Consider the following 16,944-nt stretch of genomic DNA (forward strand, 5'->3'; position numbering starts at 1 on the left):
CCAAGTGTGGCTCAGGTGATGATCCCGCAGTTTGCGGGTTCAAGCCCCACATCGGGCTCTGTGCTGACAGCTCAGGGACTGGAGCCTGCTTTGGATTCTGTGTATCCCTCTCTCTCTGCGCCTCCCCTGCTTGTGCTGTCTCTTTTTCAAAAATAAATAAACATTAAACAAATTTTTTTAAAAAAATTTTTTAATGTTTTTACTTATTTTTGAAGGAGAGAGAGAGACAGAGCATGAGCGGGGAAGGAGCAGAGAGAGAGGGAGACACAGAATCAGAAGCAGGCTCCAGGCTCTAAGCTGTCAGCACAGAGCCCGATGCAGGGCTCAAACCCACAAACTGCGAGATCATGACCTAAGCCGAAGCCAGATGCTCGACTGACTGAGCCACCCAGGCACCCCCCCCAAAAAAATTTTTTTAAAGGATGACTTGACATAGAAGATTTTCAACAAGAATGCCAAGACCATTCAACAGCGAAAAGGACACTCTTGTCAACAAATGGTGTTAGGAAAACCGGAAATCCATATGCAAAAGAATGAAGTTGGACCCTTATCTTACATCACATACAGGAATTAACTCAAAATCGAGGACTCCAAAAGCATAGGCAACCAAAAACAAACAAACAAACAAACAAACAAACAAAAGATAAAGTGGACTACACCAAAATTAAAATCCTCTGTGCATCAAAAAACATGATTGGGGCTCGTGGGTGTCTCAGTCGGTTAAGCGTCCGACTTTGGCTCAGGTCATAGGAGTTCGATCCCCACATTGGGCTCTGGGCTGACAGCTCAGAGTCTGCAGCCTGCTTTGGATTCTGTGTCTCCCTCTTTCTCTGCTCCTCCACCACTAGTGTTCTCTCTCTCTCAAAAACAAATAAACATAAATGACCAACAGGGGCACCTGGGGGGCTCAGTTGGTTAAGCAGCCAACTTTGGCTCAGGTCTCACAGTTGATCTCACAGTTGGTTCGTTAGTTCGAGCCCCACGTAGGGTTCTGTGCTGACAGCTCGGAGGCTGAAGCCTGCTTTGCATTCCGTGTCTTGGTCTCTCTCTGTCATTCCCATACTCTCACTCTGTCTCTCTCTCTCTCAAAAATGATAAACACTTAAAAAAAATTTTAAAACAACAACAAAAAAAACCCAAACACATGATCAACAGAGTGAAAAGGGAATCCACAGGAGAAAGTATTTGTGAACCATATAGTCTATGGTAAGGAGCTAATATCCAGAATATACAAAGAATTCCCACAAATCAACAAAAACACAATAACCTGATTAAAAACTGGGCAGGGGCACCTGGCTGGCTCAGTTGGTAGAGCATGCAACTCGTGATCCCAGGGTCATGAGTTCAAGCCCAATGTTCGGGGTAGAGTTTACTTTAAAAAATAAATACATAAATAAATGGGGCGCCTGGGTGGCTCAGTCGGTTAAGCGTCTGACTTCGGCTCAGGTCATGATCTCATGGTTCGTGAGTTCAGGCCCCGCGTCGGGCTCTGTGCTGACAGCTCAGGGCCTGGAGCCTGCTTCTGATTCTGTGTCTCCCTCCCCTCAGCTCCTCTCCTGCTCACACTCTGTCTCTCTCTCAAAAAAATAAAGATTAAAGAAAAAAAATGTTTTTAATAAAAAAAAAGGGCAAAGGACTTGAACAGACATTTCCTCAAAGATATACAAAAGGAAAAGGGCCAGCCAACAAGCACATGGAGAGATGCAACATCACTAATCATTAGGGAAATGCAAATCAAAATTACAGGAGATACCTTAACACCTCATACCTGTTAGGATGGCTACTATCCAAAAAAGGAAAGTAACGAGCACTAGCAAGGATGTGGAGAAATCGGAACCCTGGTGCACTGTTAGTTGGGATGTAAAATGGTAAATTTTATATGTATTTTACCACAATCAAAGCTTTTTTAAAAAAAAAAAACTATTGTTTTTTAAATTAGGAAGTTCGGACGGCTACTAAGTTCATCCAAATACTTTCTTAAAAGTTATTACTTATTTGCTATTGTAATAATAGTCAACGCTTACGTAGCGCTTCTTTGGGCTGGCTGGGCATTCTATATTAGCACATTTCATTCTCACAACTTAAAAATAGACCACACAAATATGTCCCAACTAATTTTTGACAAAGTCACAAAAACACTTTGATAGCCTTTGCAACAAATTGGTGCTGCAGCAACTAGACACCCATAGGCCAAATTGTGAACCTTGACTTAAACCTTATACTTTATTTTAAAAATTAGCTCAGGCATCAACTGTGTGGCTCAGCTGGTCAAGCATCTCTTGACTTCGGCTCAGGTCATGATCTCAGTTTGTGAGTTTGAGCCCCACCTCAGGCTCTGTGCTGACAGCACGGAGCCTGCTTGGGATTCTGACTCCCTGGCTCTCTACCCCTCCCCTGCTTGCTGTCTCTTTTTCAAAATAAAAAATAATAATTTAAAAATTAAAAAAATTAAAAATTAACTCAAACAGGGACATCTGGGCGGCTGAGTCAGTGAAGCATCTGACTCTTGATTTCAGCTCAGGTTCGTGAGCTCGAGCCCTATGCCAGGCTCTGTGCTCACAGCGTAGAGACTGCTTGGGATTCTCTCTCTCTCCCTCTCTCTCTCTACCCCTGCCCTCATGCTTGGGCATGCTCTCTCTCTCTCAAAATAAATAGACTAAAAAAAAAAATTAACTCAAACAGAATCAATAACTTAAATATAAAACAAAACCATAAAATATTTAGGGGGAAAAAAAGGGAGAAAATCTTCACAACACAGGAGTAGGTGAAGAGGTCTTAGACATGACACCAAAATCTTGATCTATAAAAAGAAAAATTAATAAATGGAACCTCATCAAAATCAAAAACTTTTACTCAGCAAAGGACCTTGTAGGAGGAAGACACAAATCATAGACTAAAAGAAAAGATTTGCAAACCACGTATCTGGCAAAGGACTTAAAATTAAACTGTATAAAAAACTCAAAACTCAATAAATTTTCTAATCCAATTAGTAAACTGGCAAAAGACATGAACAGACATTTCACTGACAAGGATATATAGACCAATAAGCATGAGAAAGATGTTCGACATCATTAGCCATTAGGGAAATACAAATTCAAACCACAATAAAATTTCCTTATATACCTTTCAGAATGCCAGAATGAAATATAGTGACAAACTAAATGCTGGCAAGTATACAGAAAAACTGAATCACTCATACGTTGCTGGTGAGAATGTAAAAAGATGCAGCCAATTTGGAAAATTGTTTGGCAATTTCTTTTAAAAGCTAAAAATGTACGTAACACAAATCATATCCCAGCAATAGTACTACTGGACATTTGTTCCAGAGAAATAAGGTTCACGTAAAAACCTACATACAAATGTTCACAGTGATTTTATTCATTATAGCCAAAACCTGGAAACAAACCAAATGTCCTTCAATGGGTAAAAGTCAAACAAACTGGGACATCCACACCATGGAATACTACTCAGTAATAAAAAGGAATGAGCTATTTATATATGCAACAATCCGGATGGACTTCAAGGAAACTATGCCAAGTCAAAAAACCCAATCTCAAAAGGATACATACCACATGATTCCATTTTTATATTATACATATAACATATATGTACGTATGTCTTGAAATAATCTATAGAGATAGAAACATTAGCAGTTGTCAGGAGTTATGGTGTCAAAAGAGGAGGTGCGGGTGGCTACAAAAGGAGTAGCAAGAGAGCCTTATAGTGAAGGAGCAGTTCTGCACCTTGATTGTGGGTACAAGAAGCTTACACAAGTGATCAAAGTACACAGATGCGCACACACACACACACACAAACACTAATGGTGCTCGTATAATGTGAAATCTGAATGAGTTGTGTGGATTTTACCAATATCGATTGCCTGATTTTAATACTATACTGTAATTATGCGAGATGGTTACATTAGGGAAGGAAAAATGCATGACACTTCCCAATACCTTTTTTGCAATTCCCTTTGAATCTGTAATTATTCTGAAATAAAAAGGGTTTTAGGTTTTATGTATTATTTACTTGCTATAGGTAAGTAATAATACTTGGGTAGCGGTTGCTACATAGGCAAGGCATTCTATATTAGCACATTTAATCCTCGTTAACAACCCGTTAAGGACTCGACTGTGTCCTTATTAAATTTATGTTGAAGCCCTAACCCTCAGGACATCAGAATGTATTTGTTTCTTTTCTTAAACAAATATATTTTTAAATATTTATTTTTGAGACAGAGAGAGAGAGATAGAGCATGAGCGGGGGATGGGCAGAAGGAGAGGGAGACACAGAATCCGAAGTAGGCTCCAGGCTCCAAGCCGTCAGCACAGAGCCCAACGTGGGGCTCGAACTCATGAACCACAAAACCATGAACTGAGCCACACAGGCGCCCCCATCAGAATGTATTTGGAGATAGGGCCTTTAAAGGAAGTAATTAAGTTAAAATGGGATTGTGAGGGTGGACCCTAATCCAAGACGACTGATGGCCTCATAAGGGGGAAATCAGGACACAGAGATACCAGACATGCATATGCACAGAGAGGAAAGATCGTATGAAGACACAGCGAGAAGGTGGCCATCTGCAAGCCAAGGAGGGAAAGCCTCAGAAAAAAACCCCAACCCAGCTAACACCTTGGTCTTAGACTTCCAGCCTCCAGAGTATTGAGAAAATACATTTTTGTTCTTTAAACCACGCAGTCTGTTATGGCAGCCCTAGCAAACTAAGGGCTGCACAGTCTTATAAGAGAGTTGCTATGATTACTCTCATCTACAGATGAAGAAACTATAAGAAAACTTAGTAAACTCCCTAAAATCACACAGCTGGTAAGAAGCAGAGCCAGGATCCAGACCTAAGCAATGTGGCGTCAAAATATGTGACTTTGAGCTATACTGACTCTAGAGACATTAATCAATTTTTTAAGTGTTTGTTTATTTTTGTGAGAGAGCACACATGAGCAGGGAAGAGGCAGAGAGTCCCAAGCAGGCTCCGTCCCCCTAACACAGAGCCCGATGTGGGGCTCCAACCCGTGAACTGTGAGATCATGACCTGAGCTGAAATCAAGAGTTGCAAGCTTAAGACTGAGCCACCCAGGCACCCCAAAATATATTTTTAATATAACATCCTTGTCAGGGCACCTGGGTGACTCACTCAGTTAAGCGTCCAACTTCGGCTCAGGATCATAAATGAGATAAGGCTATATTTTTAATTCCTCAATGTTGTCAAATTTTGCTATTGGTGTTTATTATTTCTGTGTTATTATTAGATAGATCTAGTCCTTGAAAAATTAGGAGAGAGCACCAGTAAATAGGGAGCGGATTTCTGCCTCCTTCAAAGAACAGGACAGGGAGGAGGAGATCATTTCATAATCTTGACTTCTCCTAGGTAATAGAGGAGACTATCCTGATTTTTACATCTTACTTTGTGAACATGAATTCCTACTGAGTAAAATCATCTACTTCACTAAGACTTTTAAATGAACAGGCTATAACCAACAGCGTCCATTTCCAGGTTTTTTTACTTTGTAGGTCCTCAGTATCTTTTTTTATACCCAATTTACTCCCTCAGTTTTTCCTGTTTCCCAATTTTCCAACTCTGGATTAACTGCTAGTCTTCTGTTTTGCAGTGTACTTATTTCTTCTTGTATTTTTATTATTTTGTTCTTTTTTTTCCCTAAAACCTTAAGTTGTGATGGCAAATTCATACTCTTCTATGTTAAGTATGCCTTTGTCCACATGAGATAAATTTAATAACTACATAGTATTTTTTCATTTATTTTTTAAGTAAAATAGTCTGTCACTTGTTATTTGATACACAATAGCTATTTAGAAGAACGCTTACCAACATCCAAGTCACTGGGCAGAGGAAACTGTCCCTTCAAAGAGTCCTCTCAGGCTCAAAAAGAAGCTAGAAAGAATTTTTTTAATAATGTATGATAGTAAGACTCCTTAGCAAAAGCCCCATTTTCTATGCCAACATTTCAACTATTTACCCTGTCTCCTGCTACTGATCATTTTTTCATAAGTAAAAAAACCAATGACAGTTTAAGAAATTGACAAAAAAATCCATTTTTTTTTTTTTTTTTTTGTTTAAAGAAAAGTATGGTTTTCAAAAACAAAACACATTTCTAATATACTTAAAATGCACTTGGGTGGTTGGGGGGAGGCTTAAAAAAGTACTTTAGTCACAAGCCAAAAAAAAAAGTGGATAAATGATAAACCCTTGAAAAAAGGTTGACAACCACCTTTAGCACATGAATGACGCCCGTATGAACAGAAGAAAAACTTGTAGAAGTAGGGGCCAAAGGTTAATCTTTTCACTCCTGTAAAAGCTTAAAATGTCAACATTTGTTGAGTTTTTAAAGTTTTCATTTCCTCCTGAGACTAAATTGGCATCTTAAAAGGAATTGAGAACAGCAGACAAAACTTGATTAAGTATAGAGGAGCACAGCTGACGACAGGGTCAAACTACCTGATGTAGTGAAGATACTCCATTAGTCTATATCTAACGGAAATTAAAACTAAGGGTCTCCACACTTGTAGTAGCCCCGCCTTTTCACACCATAGCCGAGTCAAGTCAGCAATCAGAGCAGTCTAACTCCCAGAGACCTCTGGCACTGGCTAATTGATCAGTGTTCTCAGCAGTGAAATAGATGAGAAGTCTTATTAATCCTCCTGATCTGTATGAGCAGAAGAGTCTAGGTCAAGTGAACAAAAGCATAACCTCAATCGTTAAAAACACAGAGCCACAACCCTTCAGTCAATCTCAAGATTTGAGTCAGTTTATAGGCCCAGAACCAGTGAATGGGGGGGGGGGGGGGTCTCCTTGAGGAAGACAACCAAAAATTTACACTTTTAATCTTTCTCTTCCAGGTTTTCCCCAAAAGGACTACACCTTTTACCAAGGCGACCGCCTGGGGGAAAATGAAATCATCAACGACATTTTGAGGATTATTAGACACTGGCTCTGAACAGATACTAATTCCAGAAAACTCAAAACATCACTGTGGTCCACCAGTCAGAAGAGGGGCTGATGGAGGTCAGGTGATCACAATACAGTTTTAGCTCAGGCCCACCTAACAGTGGGTCATGAACACTGATGTGGTTATTTCTCCAGTTTCAGAATGCATAATTATAATACACATACTCAGCAACTGGCAGAACCCCCTTACTTCCAGAATGTTCCCAATTGAGCAGGGAGTACGGTACCTTTAAACTTATAAAATCATTTTCAGCAACACTCTCCTAAAGAAAAAAAATGTGTAAAGAACAAAAACAATTTGACTTATTTAAAACCTGGCAGCACCATTTCAATCCATTCCAATATAACTTTTATTGGTAACTGAGGTAGCTTTTTTACTATGATAATCAGTCACGATTCCAAGTGAAGCTATCTACTTATCCTAGAAAACCCGAAAAAATGTTCAAATGAATCAAGTGGTTTAACTCTAATAATAACAGTAGCAAACATACTTGGGTGGCATAGGTATAAGGAAGTTCATTTTTTACTTCCATTTAATTTTGAGCAAAGGGGGGTGATTTTATTGTCTATCTGAAATATAATGTTGTATGACAATTACACCTCATTTAAAAAAGCCTTCATTAAGAATACACTTATGAGGGGCGCCTGGGTGGCTCAGTCGGTTGAGCGTCCGACTTCGGCTCAGGTCATGATCTCGCGGTCTGTGAGTTCGAGCCCCGCGTCGGGCTCTGTGCTGACCGCTCAGAGCCTGGAGCCCGTTTCAGATTCTGTGTCTCCCCCTCTCTCTCTGCCCCTCCCCTGTTATGCTCTGTCTCTCTATGTCTCAAAAATAAATAAACGTTTAAAAAAATTAAAAAAAAAGAATACACTTATGATGAGCACTGAGTAATACAGAATTTCTGAATCACTATATTGTACACCTGAAACTAATATAACACTGTATGCTAACTATACTGGAATTAAAATTAAAAACTGAAAAAATCAACCTCCCCCCAAACAAACAAAAAATCAGATTAACTGAAATTTACAGTGAATATACCAGGCCAAAACAACAACAAAAACACACCTTCAACCAAAAAAACCAAAAACAAAAAAACCCAAACACACACACACACACACACACACAGAGATTTTAAATGATTTTTGTTTTAGTAAGTAAACAAAAATGTATTACACTGTCAAAAAAATCCTTAATTGATATTAATGATTTTTTGTAACATTTCAGTCATGCCAAACTCTAACCATGTAATTTAATAATATCGATTTCCAGACAACAAGCAAGCCCAACAATAAGAAAAACAAGAAATCTTTTAACTGTCTTCTCTCCTGGAAACCTGCCTATAAAAGTCTACATAATTCACTCAAGATTTGATGCACATAATCAAAACAGATAATAACGTGTCAGCAAGGATATGGAGAAAGCTTAACCCTCACACACTGCAGGCAGGAATATAAAATAGGGCAGCCATACTGGAAAAGTCTGGCAGTTCCTCAAATAGTCAGACTAATGACTAAAATAAGAGATCTTTAGGGGCGCCTGGGTGGCTCAGTCATCTCATTGTTAGTGAGATTGAGCCCTGCCTCAGACTCTGAGCTAACAGCACAGAGCGCGCTTGAGATTCTCCCTCCTCTCTCTGCTCCACCCCAGCTCATGCACAGGCACACACGCGCGCTCGCTCTCGCGCTCTCTCTCTCTCCCCCTCCCAAAATAAAAAAAATTTTTTTTTTTTACAAAAGAGATCTTTTGAGTTTTACGTTAGCTCCAGCCTTTAACAAAGTATCTCTTAACCATAAGATCCAGCAATTCCACCACTAAGAATACAGCCAAGAGAAATAAATACATGTACACACAGAAATATGTACATGAATATTCACAGCACCATTATTCATAATAGCCAAAAAATGGGGGAAAAAACCCAGATGTCCATCAACTGAAGAATGGATAAACAAAATGTGGTATATCCATATGATGGAATATTATTTGGCAATAAAAAGAAGTTCTGATACAGGCTATAACATAAATGAACCTTGAAAATATGATGCTAAATGAAAGAAGCCACTCACAAAGGACCACATATTGTATGATTCTATTTATACGAAATGTTCAGAATATGCAAATCTATGGAAACAAAAAGTGGACTGGTAGTTGCCTAGAACTGAGAGGGGAGGGGGTTTTGGGGGTGACATCTCCGCTGTCAGCGAGGAGCCTGCTTCGGATCTTCTGTCTCCCTCTCTGCTCCTTCCCTGCTCCTGAGTGTGCACATGTGCGAGTTCTCTCTCTGTCTCTCTCTCTGTCTCTCTCTCTCTCTCACTCCCCCCATCAAAAGTAAACAAACATAAGAAAAAAAGAGAGTGAAAGAAAGAACAATCATCCAAACTAGGTCTATGTAGCAACATCTAAATGGCAGATCTCAAAATCATCTGCTGAGTGAAAAATAGGCAAGTTGCAGAACAGCAATGATAGTTGGATTCAATTTCTGTAAAAATCACAAAAATCAGTAATGTGTTTTCTATGCAAAAATATGTATGCAAGTGGATAAGTACAATACTTTAAAAATCTAGGGGCGCCCAGGTGGCTCAGTTGGTTAAGCATCCGACTTTGGCTCAGGTCATGATCTCACGGTTCATGGGTTTGAGCACCACATCAGGCTCTGTGCTGACAGCTCAGCCTGGAGCCTGTTTCGGATTCTGTGTTTCCCTCTCTCTATGCCCCTCTCCTGTTCGCCTTCTGTCTCTCTCTCAAAAATAAACAAACATTAAAAAAAATTTTTTAAGTCTAGACGGATACATCTCAAACTTTTCAGAGCAATTACAGTTACATCATTGTAAAAGTATGCATGCATTCCTTATATAATTAAAAATCAATAAAAACTAATTGTAAGGGAAAGGAATATGACTTCAACACATGTAGAAGCAAGTCATACGGACTACTTACTATGTATTTCACTAGAAAGCTTATATTTTAGCTTCAGTCTTTCTCCTTATGCTTAGAAACTCCTTTACAGATTAAAAACTACAAATTCAATATTTACAAATAGAAAAGAGGAGTTCTGTACAAAATTCTGGGGGCATATTCACAGTGAAGACAACACAGAAGAAATGGTCATAAGAAAAACAAAGATCAACATAATCTAGATTCAAAATATGCAAGAAGTACAAAACCGTGAAAAAAGTTTGATGATCAGTAAGTTTAAGTTCCTGGCTTTTACTGTTTTGAGGAGATCATTAATTAATCTGTAAGAAACAAACCTATGCCATCTCTTACAGGAAACTATCACAAAATTTCTATTGCAGAGCCCAATATATTGGTATAATCATAGGAGTCAGTAGTCTAAATTCCAGTTCTGCCATTTAATGATTGTGGTACAACCTTTGGCAAGTCAACTGCTCTGAGCCTCAATTTACTCATCTGTAAAGAGCCAGGCAGACCGAAACCAAAAAGTCAGACATCACTAATGCACTCTCTGCCCCTTCAAAAGCTAGAATGTAACACAGTAATTTTAAGTTTATATAATCAATGACTTGGGGCACCTGGGTGGTTCACTCAGTTAAGCATCTGACTTTGGCTCAGGTCATGATCTCACAGTTTGTGAGTCTGAGCCTTGCATGGGGCTCTCAGCTGTCAGCACGGAGCCTGCTTAGGATCCTGGGTCTCCTGCTCTCTGCCCCTCCCCCACTTGCATGCTCTCTCCCTCAAAAATAAAACAAACATTTAAAAAAATTATAAAATAAAAAATAGATTCAAACTTAGAACCGTTAAGTGCATTTCCTGAATGGGAAAGAATGAGATGGCTCAGGAGTGTGACCAATAGAAAAATTACTGAGGACGGCTGGTACCAACAGTTTAAAATCAGACAGGTGTGGGAATCAGTGAACCAGTGTATGAAACTGGGCAAATCACTGATATGATATATGAGCTCTGTGATATATGAGCTCTTTTCATCCATGATAAAAAGAGGGAAAAACACCCACCTTAGGGATAGTAAAAGGATTAACTAAAATAATACTATATACTGGGGAAGGAAGAAAACGCCTCTTCTATGAGGTGGTGCTCAATGAAGACTAGGCATTTCTTTCCCCTTGGGAATAGGGAGGCTATTCACAGACCATCTTTAACATGAAATTTTAACCAACCAACCAAACGAGTTTTGTCTTGTTTTTTCCCACATTGCTATCAGTTTTGCACAACTTAATGTGTATCTCAACAGCACAGAAAGGACTCATCGCTAGAAGGACAAAGATGCACATCCTTTTCTTTCTAAAAAACATTTTCCTTTTTTAAAATCATGGTAAGTGTACTCTTTAATCCTCATCCTCTATTTCCCCCATCTGCACCCACCTCCCCTCTGGTAACCATCAGTTTGTTCTTCCGAGTTAAGAGTCTGTTTCTTGGTTTATCTCTCTCTCTCTTTTTTTCCTTTGCTTGTTTGTCTTATTTTCTTAAATTCTACACAAGTGAGGTCATATGTTGTCTTTCTCTGACGGACTTATTTCACTTAGCATTATACTATATACTATTATACTAAAGAATGTTGCAATAAACATAGGAGTGCATGTATCCCTTTGAATTCGTGTTTTTATATTTTTGGGGTAAATATCCAGTAGTCCGATTCCTGGATCATAGGGTAGTTCTATTTTTAATTTCTTAAGGAACCTCCATACTGTTTTCCACAATGGCTGCACCAGTTTGCATTCCCACCAACAGTTCAAGAAGCCAAGCCAACCAGTTTTACTCACCCTATAAACTGTCAAGCGTGTATTACAACAAAACAGTTTGCCCACACAGAGACCAGATTATTCAACTAGTTGCAATATTTCAGATACAACCAAAAGGTAAAGACTTTGAACCATTCACCTAAATTAAAGCTGCAGCCCCTTCTCCCCCCCGCCTGGCTCAGTTGGCTCAGCTGGCAGAGCATGGGTCTCAGGGTTGTGAGTTCAAGCCCCATGTGTTAGGTGTAGAGTTTACTTTAAAAATAGAAAGATAAGTAAAATTTAACAATGCTAAGCCAAAGCTGTAAATTCAGTGACCTAAATCCAGTTCTTCCTTCAATCTCCACTAGATTATAAACTCCATGAGGGCAGGAATTATCTTCTTTATTCACTACCATATACTACTATCCCCAGCACAGTATCTGTTACTTAATAGGTGTTTAATAAAGGCGGGCTCGGGGCACCTGGGTGGCGCAGTCGGTTAAGCGTCCGACTTCAGCCAGGTCACGATCTCGAGGTCTGTGAGTTCGAGCCCCGCGTCAGGCTCTGGGCTGATGGCTCGGAGCCTGGAGCCTGTTTCCGATTCTGTGTCTCCCTCTCTCTCTGCCCCGCCCCCGTTCATGCTCTGTCTCTCTCTGTCCCAAAAATAAATAAAAAAAAAAGTTGAAAAAAAAAAATTAAAAAAAAAAAAAAATAAAGGCGGGCTCATGAACAAGTAAGCGTTCTATAACCCTTTGTATCTCGATGCCCTCACAATGAAATGAGAACACAAGGTAACTTCTATTACAAGGAACTGCAACAAATATTCTCTTCTGTTCTTGGGGAATGTTTTTATATTTATATTACTTGATGCTATTGTAAATGGTATTGCTTTTCAAATTTCAATTGCCAACTGTGCATTCCTAGTATGCAGAAATACAACTGATTTTCATAAATTGATCTTGTATCCTAAACTGAAACTCTAATAGCATTTTTATAGATTACTTAGAACTTTCTACATATGCAATCATGTCATTTATAAGACATCTAAAAAATAAACATAGTTTTACTTTTCCTTTCCAATCTGTAGGCTTATTCCTTTTATTTGCCTTAATACACAGCTAGGATCTTCAGAACAGGTTAAACAGAAGTGAGAATGAATATCCTTAACTTGTTCTGGACAATGGATGGAAAGCATTCAATCTTTTACCATGAAGTATGAGGGCCACTGCCAGTTCTTCACAAACGCCCTGGATCAGATTGAGGAGGCTCCTTTCTAGCAGTCCTCATTAGCTGAGAGCTTTTATCACAGATTAGTCAACTTTGTTTAAATGTTTTTCATGCATCTGTTACAAAGTCATTTGGCTTTTCTGCTTTTTTTTTTTTTTTTTATCAATATGGTGAATTACACTGACTTTTAATGTTAAATCAACCTTGTAATTGGGATTAAACCCAATAAGTCATGATGTATTACCCTTTACGTATGTGTGTGTATGTATATATATATAGAGAGAGAGAGAGAGGTTCAATTTGCTAATACTTTTTAATGATTTTTGACTATACTTTCATGAGGGATGTTGAGCTACAGTTTTCTTTTTACCTCATGTCTTTGCCTGGTTTGATATCTAGATAATGCTGTCCTCATTAGAGTTTTCTGACATTTGTGAAATTTTTGTTACCATTTCTTCCTTAAATGTTTGATGGATACAATTTACCAATAAAGCCATGTGAGTCTGGACTTTTCTTTGTGGAAAGGTTTTTAATTACAAATCCATTTTTTAAAAATAAATATAGGGTTATTCAAATTTGCCTCTTTCATTTATTTCAGCTCTTTATTTCTTTCCTTCCACTTAGTTTGCTCTTTTTCTAGCTTCTGAAGGCAGAAGCATGGGTTATTTAGACCTTTCTTTTGAACCTTTAAGTTTCCTCCTAAAAGCACTGCTTTAGCTGCATTCCACAAATTTAGATATACTGTGTTTTCATTTTCATTTAGTTCAAAATAGATTCTAATTTCCCTTGTGAATTCAAATTTAAAGTTTATTTAGAAGTATGTTATTTTTATTTAGAAGTATGTTATTTAACTTTTAAATATTTGGCAATTTTCCAGATATCTTTTTCTTTTTGATTTCTTTAATTCCATTGTAATGAGAATACTCCTTATAATTTAAATCCTTTTAAATTTGTTGAAACATGTTTCATAGCCCAGCATAATCTATTTTCATAAATGTTCCTTGTGCACTTGAAAAGAATGTGGGCATGGTGTTCCAGAACTGTCAATTAGGTACAGTCCATTGATAGACATGTCCAAATCTTTTATATCCTTGATTTTTTTTTTTTTTTTGCCTGCTTATTCTATCAATTATTGAGAGGATGTTGCAATTTTCAACTACAATTATGGATTTGTCAATTGCTGCTTTCAGTTGTCAGTTTTTGCTTTGCTCTATTACTGGATGCACAGACATTTCGGACTGCTGGGTCTTCCCAATGAATTGATCCTTTTTTCATTATGATATGTGCTTCATTATCCCTTACAATATTTTCTTTGTTCTGGAGACTCCTTTGTCTAATACAAACATAGCCACTCCAGCCTTCTTAGTGTTTATACAGTATTTTTTTCCATCCTTTTAATTATAAAGATACAGATTAAAAATAAAGTGGGTTTCTTTATAGACAGCATTTGGTGGGTCATATAACAGTGACCTAACCTGACATTCCCTTTTAACTGGAGTGCTAGACCTTTAACTATTTAATATCAATACATTTGTATTTAAATCTGCCATATTACTAATTTTTCTCCTATTTGTCACATCTTGGGGTTTTTTTCCCTTTCCCTTCCTTAAGATTGAGGTGGGGGTACCGGGGTGACTCAGACAGTTAAGCATCCAACTTCCGCTCAGGTCAGGATCTCGCAGTTTGTGAGTTCGAGCCCTGCGTCGGGCTCTATGCTGACAGCTCAGAGCCTGGAGCCTGTTTCAGATTCTGTGTCTCCCTCTCTCTCTCTACCCCTCCCCTGCTCAGGCTCTCCCTTTCTCTGTCTCAAAAATAAACATGAAAAAATAATAAAACAAACAAATAAATAAATTAAATAAAATAAAACATGGCCTCTCAAGGGAGTGAGGGAAGAACAACAAAAGACTGGGAATTAGTCAAGTCTCCGGCACAGTAACTCTCCATACAACATCCCTCTAATAACTACTTACATGCTCAAATACTTCTTGTAAAAGACAAATATGTGTTCTAATTTGAGGTAACCAACTGCTATACAGTGTTTTTTAACCCTATTTTGGGTCACAAGACTGTTTAAGAATATATGAAAGCTGCAGAACCCTTACCTCCCAGAAAAGATACATCCATAAATATGTACAAATTTTACCTAAGATACATCCATAAATGTATACAAATTTTACCTACCATTTGACGAGGTTCAAGAACCCTAACACCTGTCCATGAACTCCTCTGCCATAACTGACTATGAAGAAACCAATGGTTTTATTCAGAGATACAGAACACTGACTGACTTAAAGACAGGTATCAAACTATATTCCTCCTCTCCACAGACAGGAATGTGGCTATAACTACTGAAATTACAAAGGCTCCTTTCCTTTGACCCAGCAATTCCACTTCTAGGGATTTATCCTGTAAACATATATAAACACATGTGAAATGCCATTATGTACAAGGCTATTCACTACAGCACTGCTTATATCAACAAAAGCTTGGGGTACCTGGGTGGTTCAGTCAGTTGGTAAGCATCCAACTCTTGATTTCAGCTCAGATCATGATCTTGCAGTTCCTGAGTTCGAGCTCTGCATCAGGAGCCTGCTTGGAATTCTCTCTGCCCCTCTCTCTGCCCCTTCCCAACTTGCGTGCTCTCTCTAAATAAATAAACTTCAAAAACAAATCTTGTCCATTTTAAATGTCCATCAACAGGAAACATGGTTCAGCTGTACAATGGAATTTAAGCAGCTTCTGGAAAAAGGTCTAGGAAGCTCTATGCATCCTATTATAAAACAACTTCTAAGATTTTAAGCACAAAAAGCAAAATATACAATAGTATATATAATATACTTGTCACTGTATTTTTAAAAATTGGAGGGGGCTGGGGCACCTGGGTGGCTTAGTTGGTTAAGCATCCAACTCTTGATTTTGGTTCAGGTCATGATCTCAGTTTGTGGGTTTGAGCTCCACAACAGGCTCTGAGCTGGCAGTACAGAGACTGCTTGGGATTCTCTTTCTCTCTCCCCCCTTCTCTGCTCATACTTGCTCTCTCTCAAAATAAATAAATAAACTTTAAAAAAAATGGAAGGGGCTAATATAGCAATGTATTTGCACATATATATATATATATATACATATGTATATATATGTATATATATATACACATATATATGTGTGTGTATATATGTATATATATACATATGTATATATGTGTATATATGTGTATATATACATATGTATATATGTATATATGTGTATATATACCCATACATATATACACACATATGTATGTATACACACATACATATACACATATGTATATATGTATATATACATATACATATATACACACACATATGTATATATAAAATATATTACATACACAACAAATATATATGATTTGTATCACACCTATCCTATCACATATATAAATAAAAGAAACTGTTAATGGTTGTCTCCAGGGAGGGAAACCAGATGGACATAGGAAAGGTGTCAAAGAGATGTTTCACTGTATATCTTTGAAATCTTCTGAGTTCTGTACTAACTAAATATATCATACCTAACTGAAATTAAATCTTTAAAAAAGAACCTCTACCCTAGACCCCAAGCAGTTTTGTTAAGCTTCAAAACCAAGCTGTGCTATCATTCTGTGACTTATTCTGTAATAACATTTTATCAGAACTTTTCTTAGGTTGTTTACCTGTGGTGTATCTTACGGTGATCTTTCTGAGCAGCACAGAAAAGGTCTCATCTTTTCCACACACAATCTGACTCCTGAGCAAACTACACTCCCTTCTTTGAGGCTCACAGTACCTTCACATCTCTATATTCACCCTCAGCTGTGTGCTATAGACATCTGGGTCCATGTTGGCCTAAGTGCCTCAAGAACATATAGTGCATCTTGCTTTTTTTTTTTTTTTTAATAATCCTCCACAACACCTAGACTTAGTACAGACTCAATAGAAGTTGGTTGAACTCTAACTGCTGAAAATTTTGAGCATTAAAACTTCAATTTAGCTATTATGTCTCTTTTCCTTCATCTTATCCAGATTATC

At 38.0% G+C, this 16,944-nt stretch overlaps 1 protein-coding gene across 9 annotated transcripts in view; it reads right to left on the reverse strand.

The window, feature by feature from the left end:
• TLK2 (tousled like kinase 2) overlaps nt 1-16,944 on the reverse strand; it is a 113,184-nt gene that overhangs the window by 83,411 nt on the left and 12,829 nt on the right. The window contains exon 2 of one of the 9 annotated variants that reach the window (XM_019466637.2): nt 5,840-5,905. The exons of the other annotated variants lie outside the window; for them this stretch is intronic. Coding sequence (XP_019322182.1) covers nt 5,840-5,845 — 6 coding nt within the window. The 5' untranslated portion in view covers nt 5,846-5,905. The remainder of the gene's footprint in view (nt 1-5,839; nt 5,906-16,944) is intronic. 9 annotated transcript variants of the gene reach the window in all.

This window comes from Panthera pardus, unplaced genomic scaffold (genome assembly GCF_024362965.1).
Source record: "Panthera pardus isolate Hobbes unplaced genomic scaffold, ASM2436296v1 HiC_scaffold_3, whole genome shotgun sequence".
Taxonomy (NCBI): Eukaryota; Metazoa; Chordata; class Mammalia; order Carnivora; family Felidae; genus Panthera; species Panthera pardus.